General features: G+C 37.3%; 1 protein-coding gene across 1 annotated transcript in view; it reads left to right on the forward strand.

Annotated features, from left to right (window-relative positions):
- The first annotated feature begins 1,003 nt into the window (after positions 1-1,003).
- Positions 1,004-17,402, forward strand: part of MTMR12 (myotubularin related protein 12) — a 31,679-nt gene continuing 15,280 nt past the window's right edge. The window contains exons 1-8 of the mRNA XM_010008771.1: positions 1,004-1,042; positions 8,365-8,419; positions 9,588-9,727; positions 11,465-11,537; positions 12,880-13,010; positions 13,660-13,753; positions 16,604-16,727; positions 17,327-17,401. Of these exons, the coding sequence (XP_010007073.1) occupies positions 1,004-1,042; positions 8,365-8,419; positions 9,588-9,727; positions 11,465-11,537; positions 12,880-13,010; positions 13,660-13,753; positions 16,604-16,727; positions 17,327-17,401 (731 nt within the window). The remainder of the gene's footprint in view (positions 1,043-8,364; positions 8,420-9,587; positions 9,728-11,464; positions 11,538-12,879; positions 13,011-13,659; positions 13,754-16,603; positions 16,728-17,326; position 17,402) is intronic.

Consider the following 17,402-nt stretch of genomic DNA (forward strand, 5'->3'; position numbering starts at 1 on the left):
GGTTCCGGGGTTGTTGGGGGTTCTGTCTGGGGGGGGAGAGGCACGTCTGGTGTCTTGGAAGTGCTTGTCCGAATGCTTGTTGCTTCTCGGGAAAGTTTTCACAGTGTACTTGGCTGGTGAGTTTTAAGCTGATTATTTTCCCGGTAATGCACTTGAATTGCTTCAGTAAGCAGCGAACACATGTCAGGCTGTCGTTGTGGCTGTTCAGTGTGTAAGCTGGGAATTTCTGAACCTGTTTGTTTTTTTTTTTTTCTTGGCGTCGCTTAACATCACTCCCAGTGCGTGCCCGGTCTTTGCAAGTTCCTTGTTTTCAGTCCTGTCTCTGGAAAGCCCTGGATCTCTTCCCTTAGCAGCTTGGTGATGAACTCTTGGCTGTCCATGTCTTTAGTTTTGTTCTTCCTGTTACCCTTTGACTTATTTATTGAAACTGAAGTTAGCAGTTCGGTTGAAGTGGCTTTAGACTAAATGTACTGCGCTCATGTTGTTAGCAGATGGTATCAGATTAGTATTTTTATTCTGTTTTCCTTCATTCTTATTCCTGATAAATAGCTGTTTTCTAGGAAGATCAGTCTTCATGAAAACTAGCCACTGGTGTGGTTGGGGTTTTTTCCTCCTTAGTTCTTTGCACTCTGTGTCACACTAATTCTTCTTAGTTGTTCGATTCTCTCAAGAGCTTTTTAAGAGATTTTTGTATGTCTTGTTAATGAGTACGGAGTTTGTCACTGATTGGACCTTGGAGAGTCTGCTGTTTTGTTTTTCACTCAATTTGAAATACCAATGCAGTTATTACGGCTTAAGTCAGCTGTGCTGTTGAAAACTTCTGTCCTTATTTTGTGGTAGCAATTCTTTTTGTACATTGTTCTGCCCCAGTGATTCGTAGTTTCATCAGTTTACTTTAAAAGCTTTCAATCTTGTATTTAGCAGTGAAAATGTATGTAAATGATAGGTGCAAATGTTTCTGGAGTCAGCAAACGTCTGTATGAGGTCAGTCTTTCACCTTACAATGTCTGTTGTGCAAATACACAAAGTGAATTTTGCAAAGGTAAGACCTTCACTGCTTGGACTTATTGAAAGAGACTTCACTGTTTAAACAAGGATGCTGGATCATTAAAGATTGCTGGAAAAGACGTCCAGTGGGAAAATGTGCAGGTCAAATATATGTAATGCAGTAAGATACCAAACAGTAAAGTGTACTTTATCTTGAATCTAACTACAGTAATTTAACTCCTCAAAGATGATCCTAATTGCTGCAAGAAGAATACCAAAGGTATTTAATACTGGAAGATTAAGATCTTAATTAAATATCCTGATGCACCAGTGCTTGCAGTAATTCATGTTAGTTATTCATAATGCTTTTAACTATCTCCTTGATGCACTTAAATAATTTCATGGGCTTTTGCAGCAGAAGCTTTGAAATACAGACCTGACTTCTGCCATAGAATTGGTGTCTCTGATACAGATTGAAAAGCTTGCTGAAACTGAGGTCAGATTCCAGTTACAAGTAAAGCAAGTTTAACTCTTTCCTCTGCTGGTTATTGCTCTCTTTTCAACAACCTGTAACTGACTTAATGGGTTGGTTACACAGGAAGCTGAAGACTGCAGTGAGTTTTTTGACAATCAAAAATAGAGATTTAGGTATGTGATGAAACCTGTGAGGCTAATTTGGGATCTGGGAAAAAAAAATAAATTGATTAGATATCCTAAAACAAGCAGAAGCAAGTGTGTCTTAAGCAACTGCATTCCATGTGCCTGTGAGACAACTTCCTGAACACAATTTTCCTGTACCTGTTGAATTTCATGTAGTCGAGATTTAAAATTTGTTCTAGACTGATAGAACAGTGTAAATACTTCAGTCCACCTTACACAGAAAATAGTTTGGTCAACTGGGAACTTTCCTTTCATCAAGATGCTGTAATTCTTTATTAGGGCAGACTAATACCCTGCCTCTTCCAGTACTGGGTGCTTGGGGAAGAGTATAGGTGACAGATAAGTTTAGTATCAGGCTTATTCTGGTAGACTCTGTAAACAGGTGGGAAATAGCAATTCAGGGACTTAATGAGCTTGAGGTTACAGCCAAATAGCATTTGAGTTACGATGGACTTGCCTCTGAACTTCTGGAGCCTTGCCTGTGTATACTTCTGACTTGCAAAAGGATTTTGTCAACCCCTATACAAAGAAAAAAAAAGTAGTCTTATGCTGTCATCTTCCTTGCTTGAAACCTGTAGGTTTCATTTGGCTTGTCCTCATTTGTCTGGAAAGTTATTTGAGGTCTAAAGCTGCTTCTTTGAGGTTAGGGGAGCCCTCCAATAAGAAGCAACAGGCAGAGAGCTGAGTTTTGTTCTAGCCCCAGCTTGTTTAGTCTGTCCTCAAATGCCTGAAGGATACACTAGGTAATTTTCAGAAAATAAAATGAAGCTAGATTTAAAGTGCTTTTAGGATTCGCTTGTTTAAATATGAAAAGAAACAGGAACTCTATTCATGTTAATCTATGGCAAGATGGAATTAAGAGGTGAACAGAAAATGCTGTTTGAAAGGAACATAAATGATTTCCGCTGTGAAGCCCCAGAATGTCTGGAAAAGCAGCATTTTTGACATCTGACTAAATATATCCTAGTTATGCTCTGCTGTATGGAGCCCCAGATCAATCAATGGTCTGTTGAGAGCGAGAATGTAGGATGTTGATACTAGTGACACACTTCCCCTCAGGACAGACTTGGCTACCCTACAGGAAGTGGGGTGAATACTAGGGTATAAAAGCCAATGTTTTGACATGTCTGATCATAGACCAGGAATATTTGTCTATTGAGACATAGAAACAAGAACCAGTGAACTACTTCATGATTTTTAACTCTAATATTTCAAAACTGAAAGCATTTAGAAGGCTAGCAACCTGGATCATGTTTTCCTTAACATCTCAGTTTGAATAAAAGTTTGGTTATTAAACAATGTGAAGCTTAATGTTAGTTTTTGTGTGTGCATTCTTATAAATTAAATCCTTCATGTTAATTCTTACAGAATCTTAGGATGTGTATTATCCCTTAAACTGTAGAAGAGTTTTTTTCTCTTCATGCTGCTTTTTTTGTGAAATCGAGTATATCTCAGGCTACCAAGTTGTGAGCATAACTTTTATCCTTCTTATGCTTGATCTGAAATCATACGCTGCTCTTGGCTCATAACAGCTACAAACACATTGTGTGTAAATCTTGGTACAGTATTGTGTGTTCTGCAGTGATAACTTTTATGATGGTGTAGTTCTGAACATGAGTGAGGGCATTTAAGAGTAGCATGAGGAATAGGAGATACTAGAACGGACAGCCGAGCTCTGGATTGGTGTAGAGGAAGCTGGGTGTTGATGTCAGAAGTGATGGGCAGGACAATGTAAGGAAAGAGGAAAGGATAAAAGATGAAACAGACATGGAAAACATGAGCTATCATCTAATGGGCTTTTGGATAATGAAAAAATGTGAAAGGAAGGAAAAAAAGCATTTAGAGATTATTTTCAGCACTATTGTTAAAGTGTAGTAGGCTCTGGACTGCATGGTTTACAATACAGGATTAGGCTTGTTTGAACAAAAAACAGTCTTTCAGAAAAGACAAAATATGTATTTTGGTTCATTTCTGAATACAAAGTGTATGCTAAACATATGCACAGGTATTTCCTTTTTTGCGTGACATTTCAGTAGAGCTGTTAGACAAAAGTTTTCTTTATTTTACTTAGGAATACTGTATCAGCTTATTGAAGCACGAAGACCAACTTGCAAGTGTTTCATTATACAGTTTGGGTTTTATAACTGGTAAAGATAAATGTATAGTTAAATAAGCTATCTCAGTTCTCTGTTAGTTTTTTAGGGAAGTATAAGTAAAGAATTAAAAATGGATGTTCAATGCAAGCTTCACCAGTATGTAGAACTTTTCTGTGGAGATAATACTTTTGGAAAACTATGTAATAACATAAGAATATTCTGTGTTCTCACAACACCACTGTTTGCTGTCAGCTTTTAAAGAATGCATGTTTCAGTCAATGCTCTTGAAACCTGTGAAGTTATAACTGGTTCCTTCCTTACTTCAATCTTCAATTCAATAATGTTTTTCCCAGTATGTTTACAGAAAAACAAACAACAAAACAACAACCCTTGTTTTCTTTTGTTGGAATTATCTCTAGCACAGAAACCTGGCTGAGGATAAATGGAAACATCACTGCTGGATAGGATAGGTTCAAAGGTTACAGCATACAAATTGCAGCTGCAGACTGTATGCACAGTACTTGTTAAGAGCAATGAGCAACATGCAGTATCAACAAGCTTGTATACGTATTTTGCAATACTGCTAAAAAAATTCCATTTCTATGACAAGATCAGAGTAATCTGGATATTTGCATGCAGGAAATGTTTTTAATTTTTTACTAAATTGTTGTCCACAATTGCTCTCAATTGTGGTGAGGCTTTAGGGCAAAGAGCAGGAGTCATGTGGGAACCCTCTCCTGCCCTAACCCTTAGGACCCTGTTGTTACAGCAAACTTGCTACTCATTCTTACTGCTTTCATTTGATGTTGCCTTACACATGGTGGCTCTTTCATGCTTCAGAATTTGGGAAAGAGATGTTTCTCAAAAAAAACTTTGGAAATATATTTTGGCCCCTTTAAATCTGTGTTTGTAGGAGAGCTGAATATAGTCCCTGGGTTTTAGACACTGTACAGTTGTTCCCTGTGCTCAGGTAAGAAGAAGGGAAGAAGAGGAAACCCTTTCCTTAAGACAGACAATTTCTCTGTCTCCTGTCTATTGAAGCAGAGAATGTGAAGGAGCATATTGTCTCCCTTCCCTGGTTCATGGTTTCATACTTCTATCAGCTGAAGTAGGTTTGAACTAATGAGAGATAATGTATCATGAATTAATACGGTGTGACCTGTCAGCCTGCAGGTTTGGTGTGGTTTGGTACTCTCTGTACTGTTACAACTCATAATTTTGGGGTGTTGCTGTATTGCCTACCACTGTTCACTCTCATCTGGAAAAAGGAATGTAGCACCAGGTAAGTGCACAGGTGGGAAGCACCTGTAAGAAATTTCTAAAACCTTCAGCCAAGTTGAGGTCTTTGTTTCTATCATTTCTAACGCAAATCAAAGTAAATTTTCCTCATTTGTATGGTGTCCTATGGTTATATGCTTTTAGCTGTTGCTGGCAGTTGGGTTTCCTGTATTTCATCTTAAGAAGTCTCAAATGCTGCTTGGGGCATTTGTAATAGGGAAGCTACAGATGAAGAAGTATCTTATCTAGAGGTCTATGTGGCTTTCAGTGATCATATATGGAAAGTGTTTGCATGCTTAAATTCAAAAAAGAGTCAGAGGATGAAGTTTCCTGAGGTCTGAGTGGATTTAGTAGCTTATGGACAGGGAGAGACTTGCTTGTCCTGCTTCCCTTTTTTTTGTTTCATCTGACCTGTTGATGAGCCAGTTCTGCTAACAATAGGCAGTAACAACAAAACCAAATGTATTTCCAGCTGATGTTATGAGCCCAATTACCTCACTGTGTAGTCAGACAAACCCAGTGATAAAATGAGTGAGTGGGTGGTTGAGTATTAACTATATGACTGATTAAAAGGGTATTGAGGAGCATGTGTTTTAGTGTCAGCAGGCTTTTAAGTTGGTCTTACATTTGTGTTGCCCCAAGACTGAAATCCATTAGGAAAATAAATTTGAAACATAGTAGAGACATTAGCTGTACTTACGGGTTCCTACACAACTTATGGTGACTCACAGTGAGTTAAAAATTTATGAAGAAAGAAATCTCTTTAAAGAGCAAGTGCACAATGTGACATTAATAGACTTTAATGTGCTCTAATATTCTCCCTTGGAAAAAAAGCACGGCAGCATGGATTCTTCAGCAGTGTTCACAGTTTGCATTCTAGCTATCTCTAGTGTGCATGAATAAAAACTGTCTTTAAAATAACTGGGACTTTATTGCAGGAATATGAATGTTGATGTTCAAGTAGAACTCTTCTGAAGGCTCAGCTCTTGAAAGCTGTTATAGGAATTCTGCCTTTAGATTGAATCTAGATTTTAGGAAAAAATTATTTACTGAAAGAATAGTCAAGCATTGGAACAGGTTGCCCAGGGAAGTTGTGGAGTCACTGTCACCCTGTTAATGTTCAAAAAATGTGCAGATGTGGCAGTTCAGGACATGGTTCAGTGGGCATGGTGCTGTTGGCTTGACAGTTGGAAATGGTGATCTTAGAGGTCTTTTCCAGCCTCAATGATTCTGTGATTCTGTAGTAAGCATTTCAATGTCAGTGGTTTTTTGTCAACGAAGAGTGAAACTGAACTTTACCAGGCAGTTTTGGTGTTTGCCTGAGATCTCCCTTATGCTTTAAAGCTATATAATTTAAAATTCTAATTCACAGAATCACAGGATGTCCCTGGCTGGAAGAGACCTCCAAGATCATCCAGTCCAGCCTTAGACCTAACACCACAAGCTCACCACTAAACTACGTCCCTAAGCACCACGTCCACGTGCCGTTGAAATGCATCCAGAGGTGGTGGCTCCACCACTGCCCTGGGCAACCTATTCCAATGCCTGACAAACCTTTGAGTGAAAAAATGCTTCCTAATACCTAAACTAAACCTCCCCTGGTGCAGCCTGCATCCATTCCTTCCAGAAGATAATAGTTTTAACTTGTATGCCAATCACAAGCTGATATTTCAATTTTTTTTTTTGCCTCTATATCCTTGTTATAAAAAGGTTAATTGCATTTTAACAAATGGACACAAGTTCAGAGAAGTTCTTTGGGGTAAATTTTTTTAAATCAGGTTTTATGTGGCAACACTAACATAAACTGATAATGATAGCAGTAAGTATGAAAGTTCAGCAGTGTGTGTTATGTAAGCAGTAGCTATTACATGCCTTAGGGTATCTCCTAAATTAAAAGTTGCTGGGAAAATACCTAGTTAATATACTGCTTTTACTGTTCAGTAGCAGTGATTGTTGGCACAGAGTTTGTGAGCACAGTGTCCTATTTACTTGCACATGAATAGTGGTAGTAGAAGATGTAGGTGTAAAGGCACTAGTAAACTTTCACTAGTGGTGAAGAGACAACATTGGGAAAAAGTGTATGTATTTCTTGTCTGAATGTAGCTGTGTTCAGCTTTAGCCAAGTTTGCATAGTAACCTGTTTAGCTGACAAGCATTAACTTTGACTTGTAGAAGATCCAGAATTGGAAGTTGAAGGCAGCATATCATATTTTGGTTTCTGCATTTGCTGCCAGCTGTAGTTGCAGATTCCTTCCTTCACACCACCACCACTTTCATTTTATAACCTTTGCCTCTTTTCAACCTGTTTTAATGTCTTGTTCTCATGACATGGCTTCCTGGTGGTTTTAACTTTTCTGTGCAGCTTTCAAGCTTTGTTTTGACTCTTCTGAGTGTTGAATGGCAAAGGGGATTTTTTTAATGCTCTCAGAGCCTATTGTTTCCCTGTATTTAATCCAGCAAAATTGTTAACATCTTATGTCTCCTTTTGATTGCTGTTATTTGCAGTGTCTGACTCTGGATGCTGGTTGACTAAAATTAGCCTGCTTACTGCTGTGGCAGGGTTTCAATTAACTAACAGTTTTCCAGAACAACTACATGTGAAGCATGTGAAATGCTTTGGAGTTGGAGGAGGAAGTTCTGAACTAGCTGAGCAGGAAGGGTGTAGCATGTCCTCAAGCTTAACAGTGTTTTGGCTGGAGATTTTAGCCCAACTATCAGTGTCTCAAGGCTAGAATAAATGTTACTGAGAATTTAATAGGTTTGCTTTGTGCAATTTGGGTCCAGACTAAAGGATATCCTGTGACTGGTTTTACCTCTTGGCTCTGAGGTTCTGAAATCCCTTTCCTTATAATCTTGGGTAGTACTCTTTAAGTAACTTGATTGCAATAGTAAGAAAAACAGATAATGAAAGATGACACTTGAAAAACTGAAGGCACATTAAAAATAAGTGTTGTCTTAAACAGAAAAGTTTATGAATGAACTCTGGGAGATGGTGCTGTAATACTAAGTTTATGCTTATCCATTTACATCTGCTGAATTTAAAAAGTGTGGGTAATGCTTTATTTCTGTTACTTACATAAATAATGTGTTTCCTTTTTTGTGTCCACAACTGTAACTGACACAGTGGTTGTCAACCCACTTAATTATTTAGCTAGTTGACTACTAACCTTTAGTGGAAGTAGCACATGGCAGACTTACTCTCCTTAATTTAGAAAGTTTTTTCCCTTAATTTTACATTGCCTTATTGCTAGAATGTGAGAAATTTAAGAGAGAGGGTGCTGTTATTTACAACATGGGTTGAAGGCACAGTCCGTAAAGTAATAATTACTTGTTCTGTCTTTAGGAAATACACGTAAAGGAACCCATAGGAAAGGAAGTAAGTCCTCGCCTATTGCCAGGTAACTGAAGTATGTTGTATTAATTGAATTAAATACTAAAAAATCAGTCACGTAAACAGTGCCAGTGTTTCAGGAAGTAGACTATTTTGTTGTAACAACCTACAGAAGTTGAAATGTTTTAAATATCTTTATCTGTCAGGTTGTTGAAAAAATGATAAAAATTGAAACTGTTATGAAGTATCTTGAGGTATGCTGCATGGGAAGAACTGTCTATACTTAGTTTGCCCTGTTTCTTAAGAGATATAATTGAGTGATTTTTTTCATTTGGAAACTGAAGACCAAGAACTAGTGGAAATTTTCTTTCTAGTTGCTTTGCTTCTACGATGGGATACTTAGGCCTATTGATGCCTCATTCACAGTTAAGATTTTTTTAAAAATAAAATTTACAACTCTTTCTTCTTAAAAATGTTTTTCAAGATCAGGAAAGGTGATAATGCTAAGATAAAAATACAAGTAAAAGCTTAGAATAAACTAGCATTGTTCTGTTGGGTTTTCTGCACTTTGTAGGAAAGACAAATAGTCTGGCTCATTATGCCTTATTAAAACTTGTTTTTACTTTCTTGAAGTTCAGTTCCTGCTAATTTTAAGATTAGAATTTCATTGGCTATTATTCAGACTTGTGTTTGAGAATGTTAGAATAGCCCCTGGACCTGTAAGATAAGCAATGCCTCCAGTCAAAGCTTTGAAAAATTAATGATAACAAACTTGTAATAATCCACTCAAATGATCCAGCATCCCTAGAGTTTAATAATAAGGAAAATTGAAACAGTTCTCAACTTGTCTATTGACTGTATTAACTACTCTTCAGTGGGCTTTGGTTTTTTGTGACTGCATACTTGTCTGGTTATGCATTGCAGCTTCACAAGTTGTTCTCCTACCACTTTGAGTAGACCATGATAACAGGTACCTCTGGTTACAGAACTTGTATTAAATGTGTCCAGTTGAACAGCCTTCAGTCCTTCTTGAGTAGTATTAGTAACCTGGAAAACTCTTAATGTGCTGATTCCAGGAGCTGCCTCTTAGTCTTTTTGTGTAAAAGTGATGAATTATCTTCAGGCATAATGGTTATGAGAAGCTGTTCAGGAAGATAATGTTAACATAACAGTTGAAATAATGCAATTACAAATGTCAATCGATTATGTTGCCAGTTAGTGTTTCTTTTATACAGGTGAATTGCTGCTTTGTGAGGCAAGCACGGTATACAAGTATATACCAGAGGATGGATCTAATCGCGGCACCTATGGGAAACTTGTATGCACAAACTTCAAGATTGCTTTCCTGGATGATGATTCTTCTTCAGATGATAATGTAGGAGAACAAGTCTTCTAATTATGACCAAATAGGCTCTGAAGACTTACCATGTTTCTGACTAAAAAATTGTATCTTTCCCTCTTATAAGATGCAGTATCAATATTGATTTATGAAAAGTTTTAATGGCTGCAGACAGGCTTTATCTGCTTGGTCTATGCATGTTCTTCCTCAAGCTTTAATGATTATTTGAGTAAAAATGTTGCAAGCCTGTATTCAGACTCCTACATTAGACGTAGTTTATGACTTTATACCTTGTGAGATGGTAATTTTGTGAAGCTGAAGTTGAAAGAATTAAATATTTTGAAAACTGAATTAACAGTTGGTTTAAGCCTGATTTCTGACTGTTTACACTTTTGCAGTTGCTACTAGATAATGTCAAACATACTTCTGATGTTGTATAACATCTGACTGACTTGATGCAGAACCATTTCAGTGGAAATGCTTTAGATAGTTGTTTATGTGACTTAGTAAAGCTCTGAATTACTTCATTCAAATTGTGGGTGTTTTTTAAAAACCTGGCAAACATTAAAAAGGCTAAAAAGTCCCCAAATCTTAGAAATCAGTTGACTCTTGCTTCCTCTGTTTTAGGTGTTCACATTTAAATGTCAAAGGGGAATGGTAACACCACACCTTTTTTGATATGCCTAAGCATCTCAAACAGTCTGGTCCATCTAGGGGATAAAAGTGAACAAGAGCATAGTATATGGCTCTTGAGTGCTGGGTGATCTTGACAGTGAAGTAGAATGAAAATAGTATGTTCTGACTCACATTGATTGTAGATGGAAGTTTCTTGGGGTAAAATTTTAGGGAGTTTAAATGTTAAACTAAGGCTTCTGCTACCAAATATGAACCTTCTGGAATTAATTGGGACAAAGCTGCAGAGCCCTTTCCAGAGATCACATGAGACTTATGCTGAAGTTGGTAGTGACCATACTAATTTCTGTTGAATCACTAACCTTAAGTCTTGCTTTTGTAACATACCGAGTAAGCTGTACTTCTCTTAACAAAAGTTCATTGTTAGCCACCTGATTGAGAGTAGCATGGTCTACTTACGGAAGTAACTTGAATGAGGTTAACTCTGTTCAGAGCTGTCTTCATGTAAAATGTAATTTGTTGATGCAGTGTACATCAGCCTTCTGGTAATATTTAGTGTAACAACATTTAATTGTGTGGCATTGTCTGAAATGTAATTTTTAACTCTGAACTCTTGAGGTTATAGAAGTGAAGGGAGCACCAAATCACTTCAAGTTTGAGAAAAAAAAAGCAGATAAGAGAATTCCTTTTACTCGTTAATAAATCTGGCTTTTAGCTTAGAATTTTCTTGGGATATTTGTTCTTTTAAAAGACTTTCTATTTCCTGCCAGATTCCCACAGCAAGGAAACTTGTCATAAAAGGGCTTGGATTATATCAAGTTACTGTATTTCCTGTTTACTGCAATCATTCTAGTTTAAGTGACTTCATGGAAATGCATGCTTTGAAGCTATATGAAAAGTAAAAATTCTCAACATTTTCAAGCATGGCTGAGGCTTAAATAAATGTGAATCTGCAGTTTATAAACTATGCCTGTGCAATCTATCTCTATTTTGGTAACCGTTCTCCAGTGTTCTGCCTTACACAACTTATGAGAACAAGTAGTAATGCTGATATTAAAATAGGTACTGAATACATTGTTTACATGTGAGTTGTTACTGCCTAGTAGTGTGAAATTTCTAAGCATTTTTTTCATGTTCCAGGATCCACAATTTAAGAATAAGATTGTTGGAGAAAATGACATAACCCTGCAATGTGTAGACCAATTATATGGAGGTAGGTCAGTTTTCTCCTCTGTGTTTAACAGGCCTCACATCTCCTAAGTGTTTTGTAATGCTAGTTTTTTTGCCTCTACACATATATTGTTTTTGGTTAACTGATAGTAGTGTAACTCTGGAACTAGGAGTGGGTGGTGTGGAAAAAACAACTGCAGTTATATTTAATAATGAAATGACAGATAAGAGATCTACAAGTACAGTCTTATCCCTCATACTTGTCAGAGCTACCTCTTGCTAGGACAGACGAGACAATTCTTTCAAAATGCCATGATTCAAAGCAGAGAAGAGTGTACTGTGAAAAGTGTTTGGTTAAGATTAGTGCACAAGTTTCTTCCAGTGTACCAACTATTTTTAAAAATATGGAGGTTTTTACTTCATTTGAGCAATAGCACTGCAGAGCAGTACAGGTACCAGCTTCCCAAACAATATATTTTGTTTGTCTGAGGAGACTGTTTTATGAGATTCATGATGTCTTCAAAATATAATCACAGAATCATTTTGGTTGGAAAAGACCTTTAAAATCATCAAGTCCAACTCTTAACCTAGCATGCTTTCATGGCCACCACTAAAGCACATCCCTATGTACAATATTTGCACATCTTTTGAATATCTCTAGGGATGGTGACTATACTACTTCCGCTGGGCACAGGAGTAAATCAATTAGTGTTTTGCAATAAAGCATTCGTGTTGCTAAAAAAAGACAAAAAGAAATGGGGCTGGTAATCTGTAAATACTAAGGAAAGCTTCATTGAGAAGCCTGCATTTGAACTAGAGGATTCTGAGTATTTATGAATGGTGGTGAAGGACTGAACTATGGAAAGACTAGTGGAGTCTGGTTATGAAACATGCTGTAGTTTCATATAGCATGGCCTACCTGGCTGCACTGGAAGTCATTAAGTGATGCATCCTCAAACGGAACAGAACAAAGGACTCCCTTGGGAGATTATGGTAGTTTAAAAAACTATTTTTTTATTTTTAGGAAATTAGAATTATCTCAGTTGTTTGGGAGCTTTCCCTCAGGCAAAACTAAGTAAATTATTTTATTTACACATCTCAAAACTTTGAATGTATTATGTAGCCAGATTGTGAACAGAAATAATCACTGAGTGGCTGGCAAGTTTAATTTCTACCTTGCAGGAAGTAGTTTAAGTGGGTTTAAAAACAGCAAGGTGGGTGTATTAGTTCAAAAGCTTGAGTCTGTTGTAGTATCTTTGTTTTGACTTGCTTAACATTGGGCTTGAATTAGTTTCTTGAGAATTTTGAAAAGTCAAGCATGGAGAGCTTTATCCACTGACGACAGAGTCCTTTTTGATATTTACCTAGACTTTTTAATATTGCAGTTTATGATGAGAAAAAGAAACTACTAACTGGACAACTGAGAAAATACCCAGAGACACTAATTATCTACTGTAAAGACCTTAGAGTATTTCATTTCTGCCTGAGATACACAAAAGAAGAGGAAGTGAAAAGAGTAAGTACACCAACCTAATTTTTCTTTTTTAAGCTTAGTGTTGGGTGTTCAGTTGTGAGGATGAGGGAAGGATGGAATTCACCCTGAGATATCCCTTAAACTTATTTTCTGATCATTCACAATTGAGAAAGTAAGACATTGATTTCTAGCTAACCTCACTAATTAAATATTACATACAGTAGTTAAAGATCAGGTGCAATGGCTTTTTGAAGAAAACTGGAGCTTGAGAGTACCAAATGAGATTAGCTTCAGCTCAGACACACTTGTAAAACTGTTCTGTTGTGTTACAATTTTATTATAATTTTAGATTTCAGCCTTTTTCATTTGAAAGCAGTTTTCCTTGTAACTTAAGTTCTTTTAGCAGGTTAATATGAACTTCAAACTAGGAATCTACTACCTTTTATTTAAATAAGTCATTCTGGATGTTGAACAGATGTAATACTTTTCATTAAGCTAAGTAGGTATATTGTCTTGCAGACAATGGAGGAGGCTTTCTAAAAGTTAGTTGTCAGCTGTTAGGAATAAAACTCATTTAACAGTTTTGTTTTAGACCTGGGAGAGGGGGTTAAAAAGAAGTTGGGTTGTTTTGGTTTTTTTTCCATGGCAGTCTTAGTCTGTGTTTGGGTGTTAATTTTTGGTCCTTTCCTAGATCGTCAGTGGTATAGTTCATCATAGCCAGACTCCTAAGCTGCTTAAACGCTTGTTTCTGTTCTCTTATGCATCAGCTGCCCCAAACAACACAGGTAAATGTTTTTCTGTTTTTAAGTTGCATTTGTTGCATACTGTTAGTTCCATAAGCAGTCTGGGACACTTGATAGCTGAGTTTGTACTCAGCTTATGACTCTTCCCTGCTGGCGGATAGCCTCAAACAATTATCTTGCTACGCATGGTAGACTTGTTGCTAAAAAAATAAATTGTCTACTACTGTTTTCTGTCCCATAGTGTACTTGCACAGCAATTTTCCAAGCAAGAGTGGCATGACTGGATTGAAAGCTCAGCAGTGGTCAAGATGTGTAAATGCTTTTCATGTGCTGCTGTCTGCAGTGCTCTCATCTAGAAAATATTTTTGCTTATTTTATCAATGTTTTTTTTCTGTATTATTGCAGTGAACCAAAATTCCTGCTCTTGATTCTTGAATTACTACACTTTCAGTGGCATCTGACAAAGTATTTCCCTTATTTTTGCTTGTATTTGGAAGCGGTCTGCTTCTCCCAGGCAACTGCAAAAAAAGCATAGGTTTACATAGCAAGATTCCAGTGGACATCTGACTTCCTTCTACAGCTAACTTATTACATAATCTTCCCATTTGATCATACTTGGCTGAATAATATAGTAAGCTGCAAAATTAAAAATAAGAATTTGTGTGTTTCACAGTTCAGTAATAGCTCTGTTTTTAGGAACCTGATTCTTAATGCACCAGGAACACTTGTTCCATTTATGGTAGGAAGTTTTGATGTACCAGATGTCTTAGTCAGATACTGACCAAAATATATTGTGTCATTAAAGAATCATTGAGGTTAGAAGAAACCTCTAGAGATAATTTAGATGTTTCTTTTCCATCTCGCCAGTTTAGACTAGGGTTTAATACAGGAAGCTTACCAGGGTCACATCTACTTGGGTTTTTAATATCTCCAAGGATTGAGATGCCACAACCTTTCTGGACAGCCTGTTTGATTATCTGACTGTCCTCATAGTGAAAAGTTTATTATTACATTTAAATGGGACTTGCTGTAGTTAAGCTTGTGCACACTGCCTTTTGTCATGTTACTGGATACCACTGAGTCTAGATGGATCTTCTTTACTCCACTCTTCTCCTTCCATCCCCAGTCAGTTGTTTATATGCACTGGAAGGATTTCTTGCCCCTCTGAGCCCCTGCCAAGCCTTCTCTTTGCCAGGCTAAATGTTCCCAGCTCTCAGTCTCCAGATCAGGCACTTCAAGCGCTTTAGTGATCTCCATGGGCCTTCACTGGACTTGGTTCACTAGGCCTGTGCCTGTCTTGGACTGGGGAACTCAGCACTCCAGATATTGCCTCACCAGTGCTGAGCTGAGAACAACCATCACCTCATTCAACCTGTAGGCCATGGTTTTCCTAGTACAGTCCAGGAATACATTGGTGGCCATTGCTTCAAGGGTGTATTTCTGGCTCAGATAGTGTCTGCAGGCTTCATATGTAACTGGTGTTCAGTTTGGGACTACAAACATCAGGAAGCTTTTCCAGGTAGACACTAAGCAAATATGGGAGAAGCCTATGTTTTATAGCAACTTTGAAGTTTTGCACCAGAATTCTTTCAGATTTTAGGAACTGTCTTAATAAATTCCTAGGTCTCATTCTTTATGAAGTTGTTAGGGACAAGCCAAGTAGGCTTCGGCAATTGGGTTTTAGACCTCTTATGATCAGATAGTCTCAATCTTAACTTGTCCCTTATAGCTCCTTAATAATACTCTGTTTCCAGCTGTAAATATTTCATCTAGCTTATCTTACAATGGCAAGTAGAAACTCTCTAATGCATCTTCTGTGGAAATTCTAGATCTATTTAATATTTCACTGTTAGCTAATGTTGCTACTTAGTTGCATACTTAGTTATGCCAGGTGTCTAAAATAATTGACCTTATTCCATATATTATATGATTATTATGCAGGATCTGAGGCTCAATCAATCTGCTGTCTTAACTATTGCTGAGGTGGCTAAAACCAGGAATTGTTCTTAGCTGAAATGACATAAAACTGAATTGCTGTAATCAGTTTTCTGATGTAATTTATTTTCTGCTTTTATCAAATGCCTGAAATGTAATGTTCTATTCAGTACAAAACTCCCATCCATGGAGTTTTCATCATCCATGATGAAAGAATAAACTTCAAATGAAATGCAGTATCTGAATTGAAAAAAGACTTTTGGTATGATAATTCTACATTAAGTCTATATTATTAGATGCACTAGTATGCAGTGGTATTTGCTGCACAGCATCCTGGCTAGATGTGAGAACACCCTCAACTGTACAGAAGTTCTGTAAGACCTGATTAGTTTCTGTAAAAGAAACTATTCCTGAAGTTATTAGTTCAGTAAGTATTTGATGGAAGATTTGTTTTAAGATCAGACAGAAGCAGTGTGTCACACAAAGGCGTTTTATAGAATCATACAACTGATTGGTTCTGGTTGGGAAAGATGTTTAAGATCAAGTAAAACCATTAATCCAGTACACTGCCAAGTCCACCACTAAACCATGTTCTTGAGCACCACATCTACATGTTTTTAAAATACGTGGGGATGATGACTCCACTAATTTCCTGGGCAGCCTTTTCCAGTGCATGACAACCTTCTCAGTAAAGAAATTTCTCCTAATATCCAATCTAAACCTCACCTGGCACAATTTGAGGCCGTTTCCTCTTCTTCTATCACTTGTTACTTGGGAGAAGAGATGGACCCCAACCTCACTACAACCCCCTCTCAGGTAGTTCTAGAGATCTTTGTATAGAGGCTTTCTGTACGTGAGAGGTTTTGCTTGCTGACCTTAACAAAAAATGACTGATTTAAAAATGATTTCATGTTAGAATTTTGATAGCCTGCACAGTTAACATTGATATCTGCACAGACGGAAGAAACCAAACTGTGATGTTTGATACTCTTGAGGACTGGCGTGATGAGCTGGAGCGGACCAAAGGAAATGTGAAATACAAAGCAGTGACTACCAACGAAGGCTACAGAGTCTCTGAAAAGTAAGCTTGCCCTGGTTAATAGTGAGCTTTGGATATATCTCTCATTAACGCTTGCAAAATCTGTCCTACCTTTGACACTCAGTACTGCACAGCTACTTTAGAGGGTTTTTCAGGATAAGTTTGCACTTTGACTTAAGGGATACTTTTGATTTGGGACCTGAGGAGGTGTTGGCTGATAGTGGAAAATTATGGTACATTAAATTACATCTTTGAATTGTGATGTGAACTGCTTACAAGGCATGGAAACAGCACTAGTTAGGTAATGGTAAAAGAGCATCTTTTGAAACAGCAAAGAATGAGAGTACCAAGGCATTTTTAACAGTCAGTCTTGGATGTTAAAATTAAATATAGGATTTAATTGCAGCCTTGGAAAGGCAGGGGAGTGCTGCAGTGAAAATAATGAACAGCTCAAGATTGAAAGAAAATGGCTTATCTGGCTGAAAATAAGGGGAAGGTGTTGAGGACAATACAATTATCTAGTAGTAAGGATTTTTGTAGCTGTCAGTGTGAATATGTAATTAGCATGTGGGCTTGAATACTCATGAAAAGACCTTGGTGACTGCTCAGATTAAGTGCAAGAAACTTTTTTTTTATCTTAGGTTGCCTTTGTATTTTGTTGTTCCCATATGTGTTTCTGAAGAGAGTATCTTGAAGTATGAAGGCAGAGGCATTCCT

Source organism: Chaetura pelagica, unplaced genomic scaffold (assembly GCF_000747805.2).
Source record: "Chaetura pelagica isolate M959 unplaced genomic scaffold, ChaPel_1.0 scaffold31, whole genome shotgun sequence".
Classification (NCBI taxonomy): domain Eukaryota; kingdom Metazoa; phylum Chordata; class Aves; order Apodiformes; family Apodidae; genus Chaetura; species Chaetura pelagica.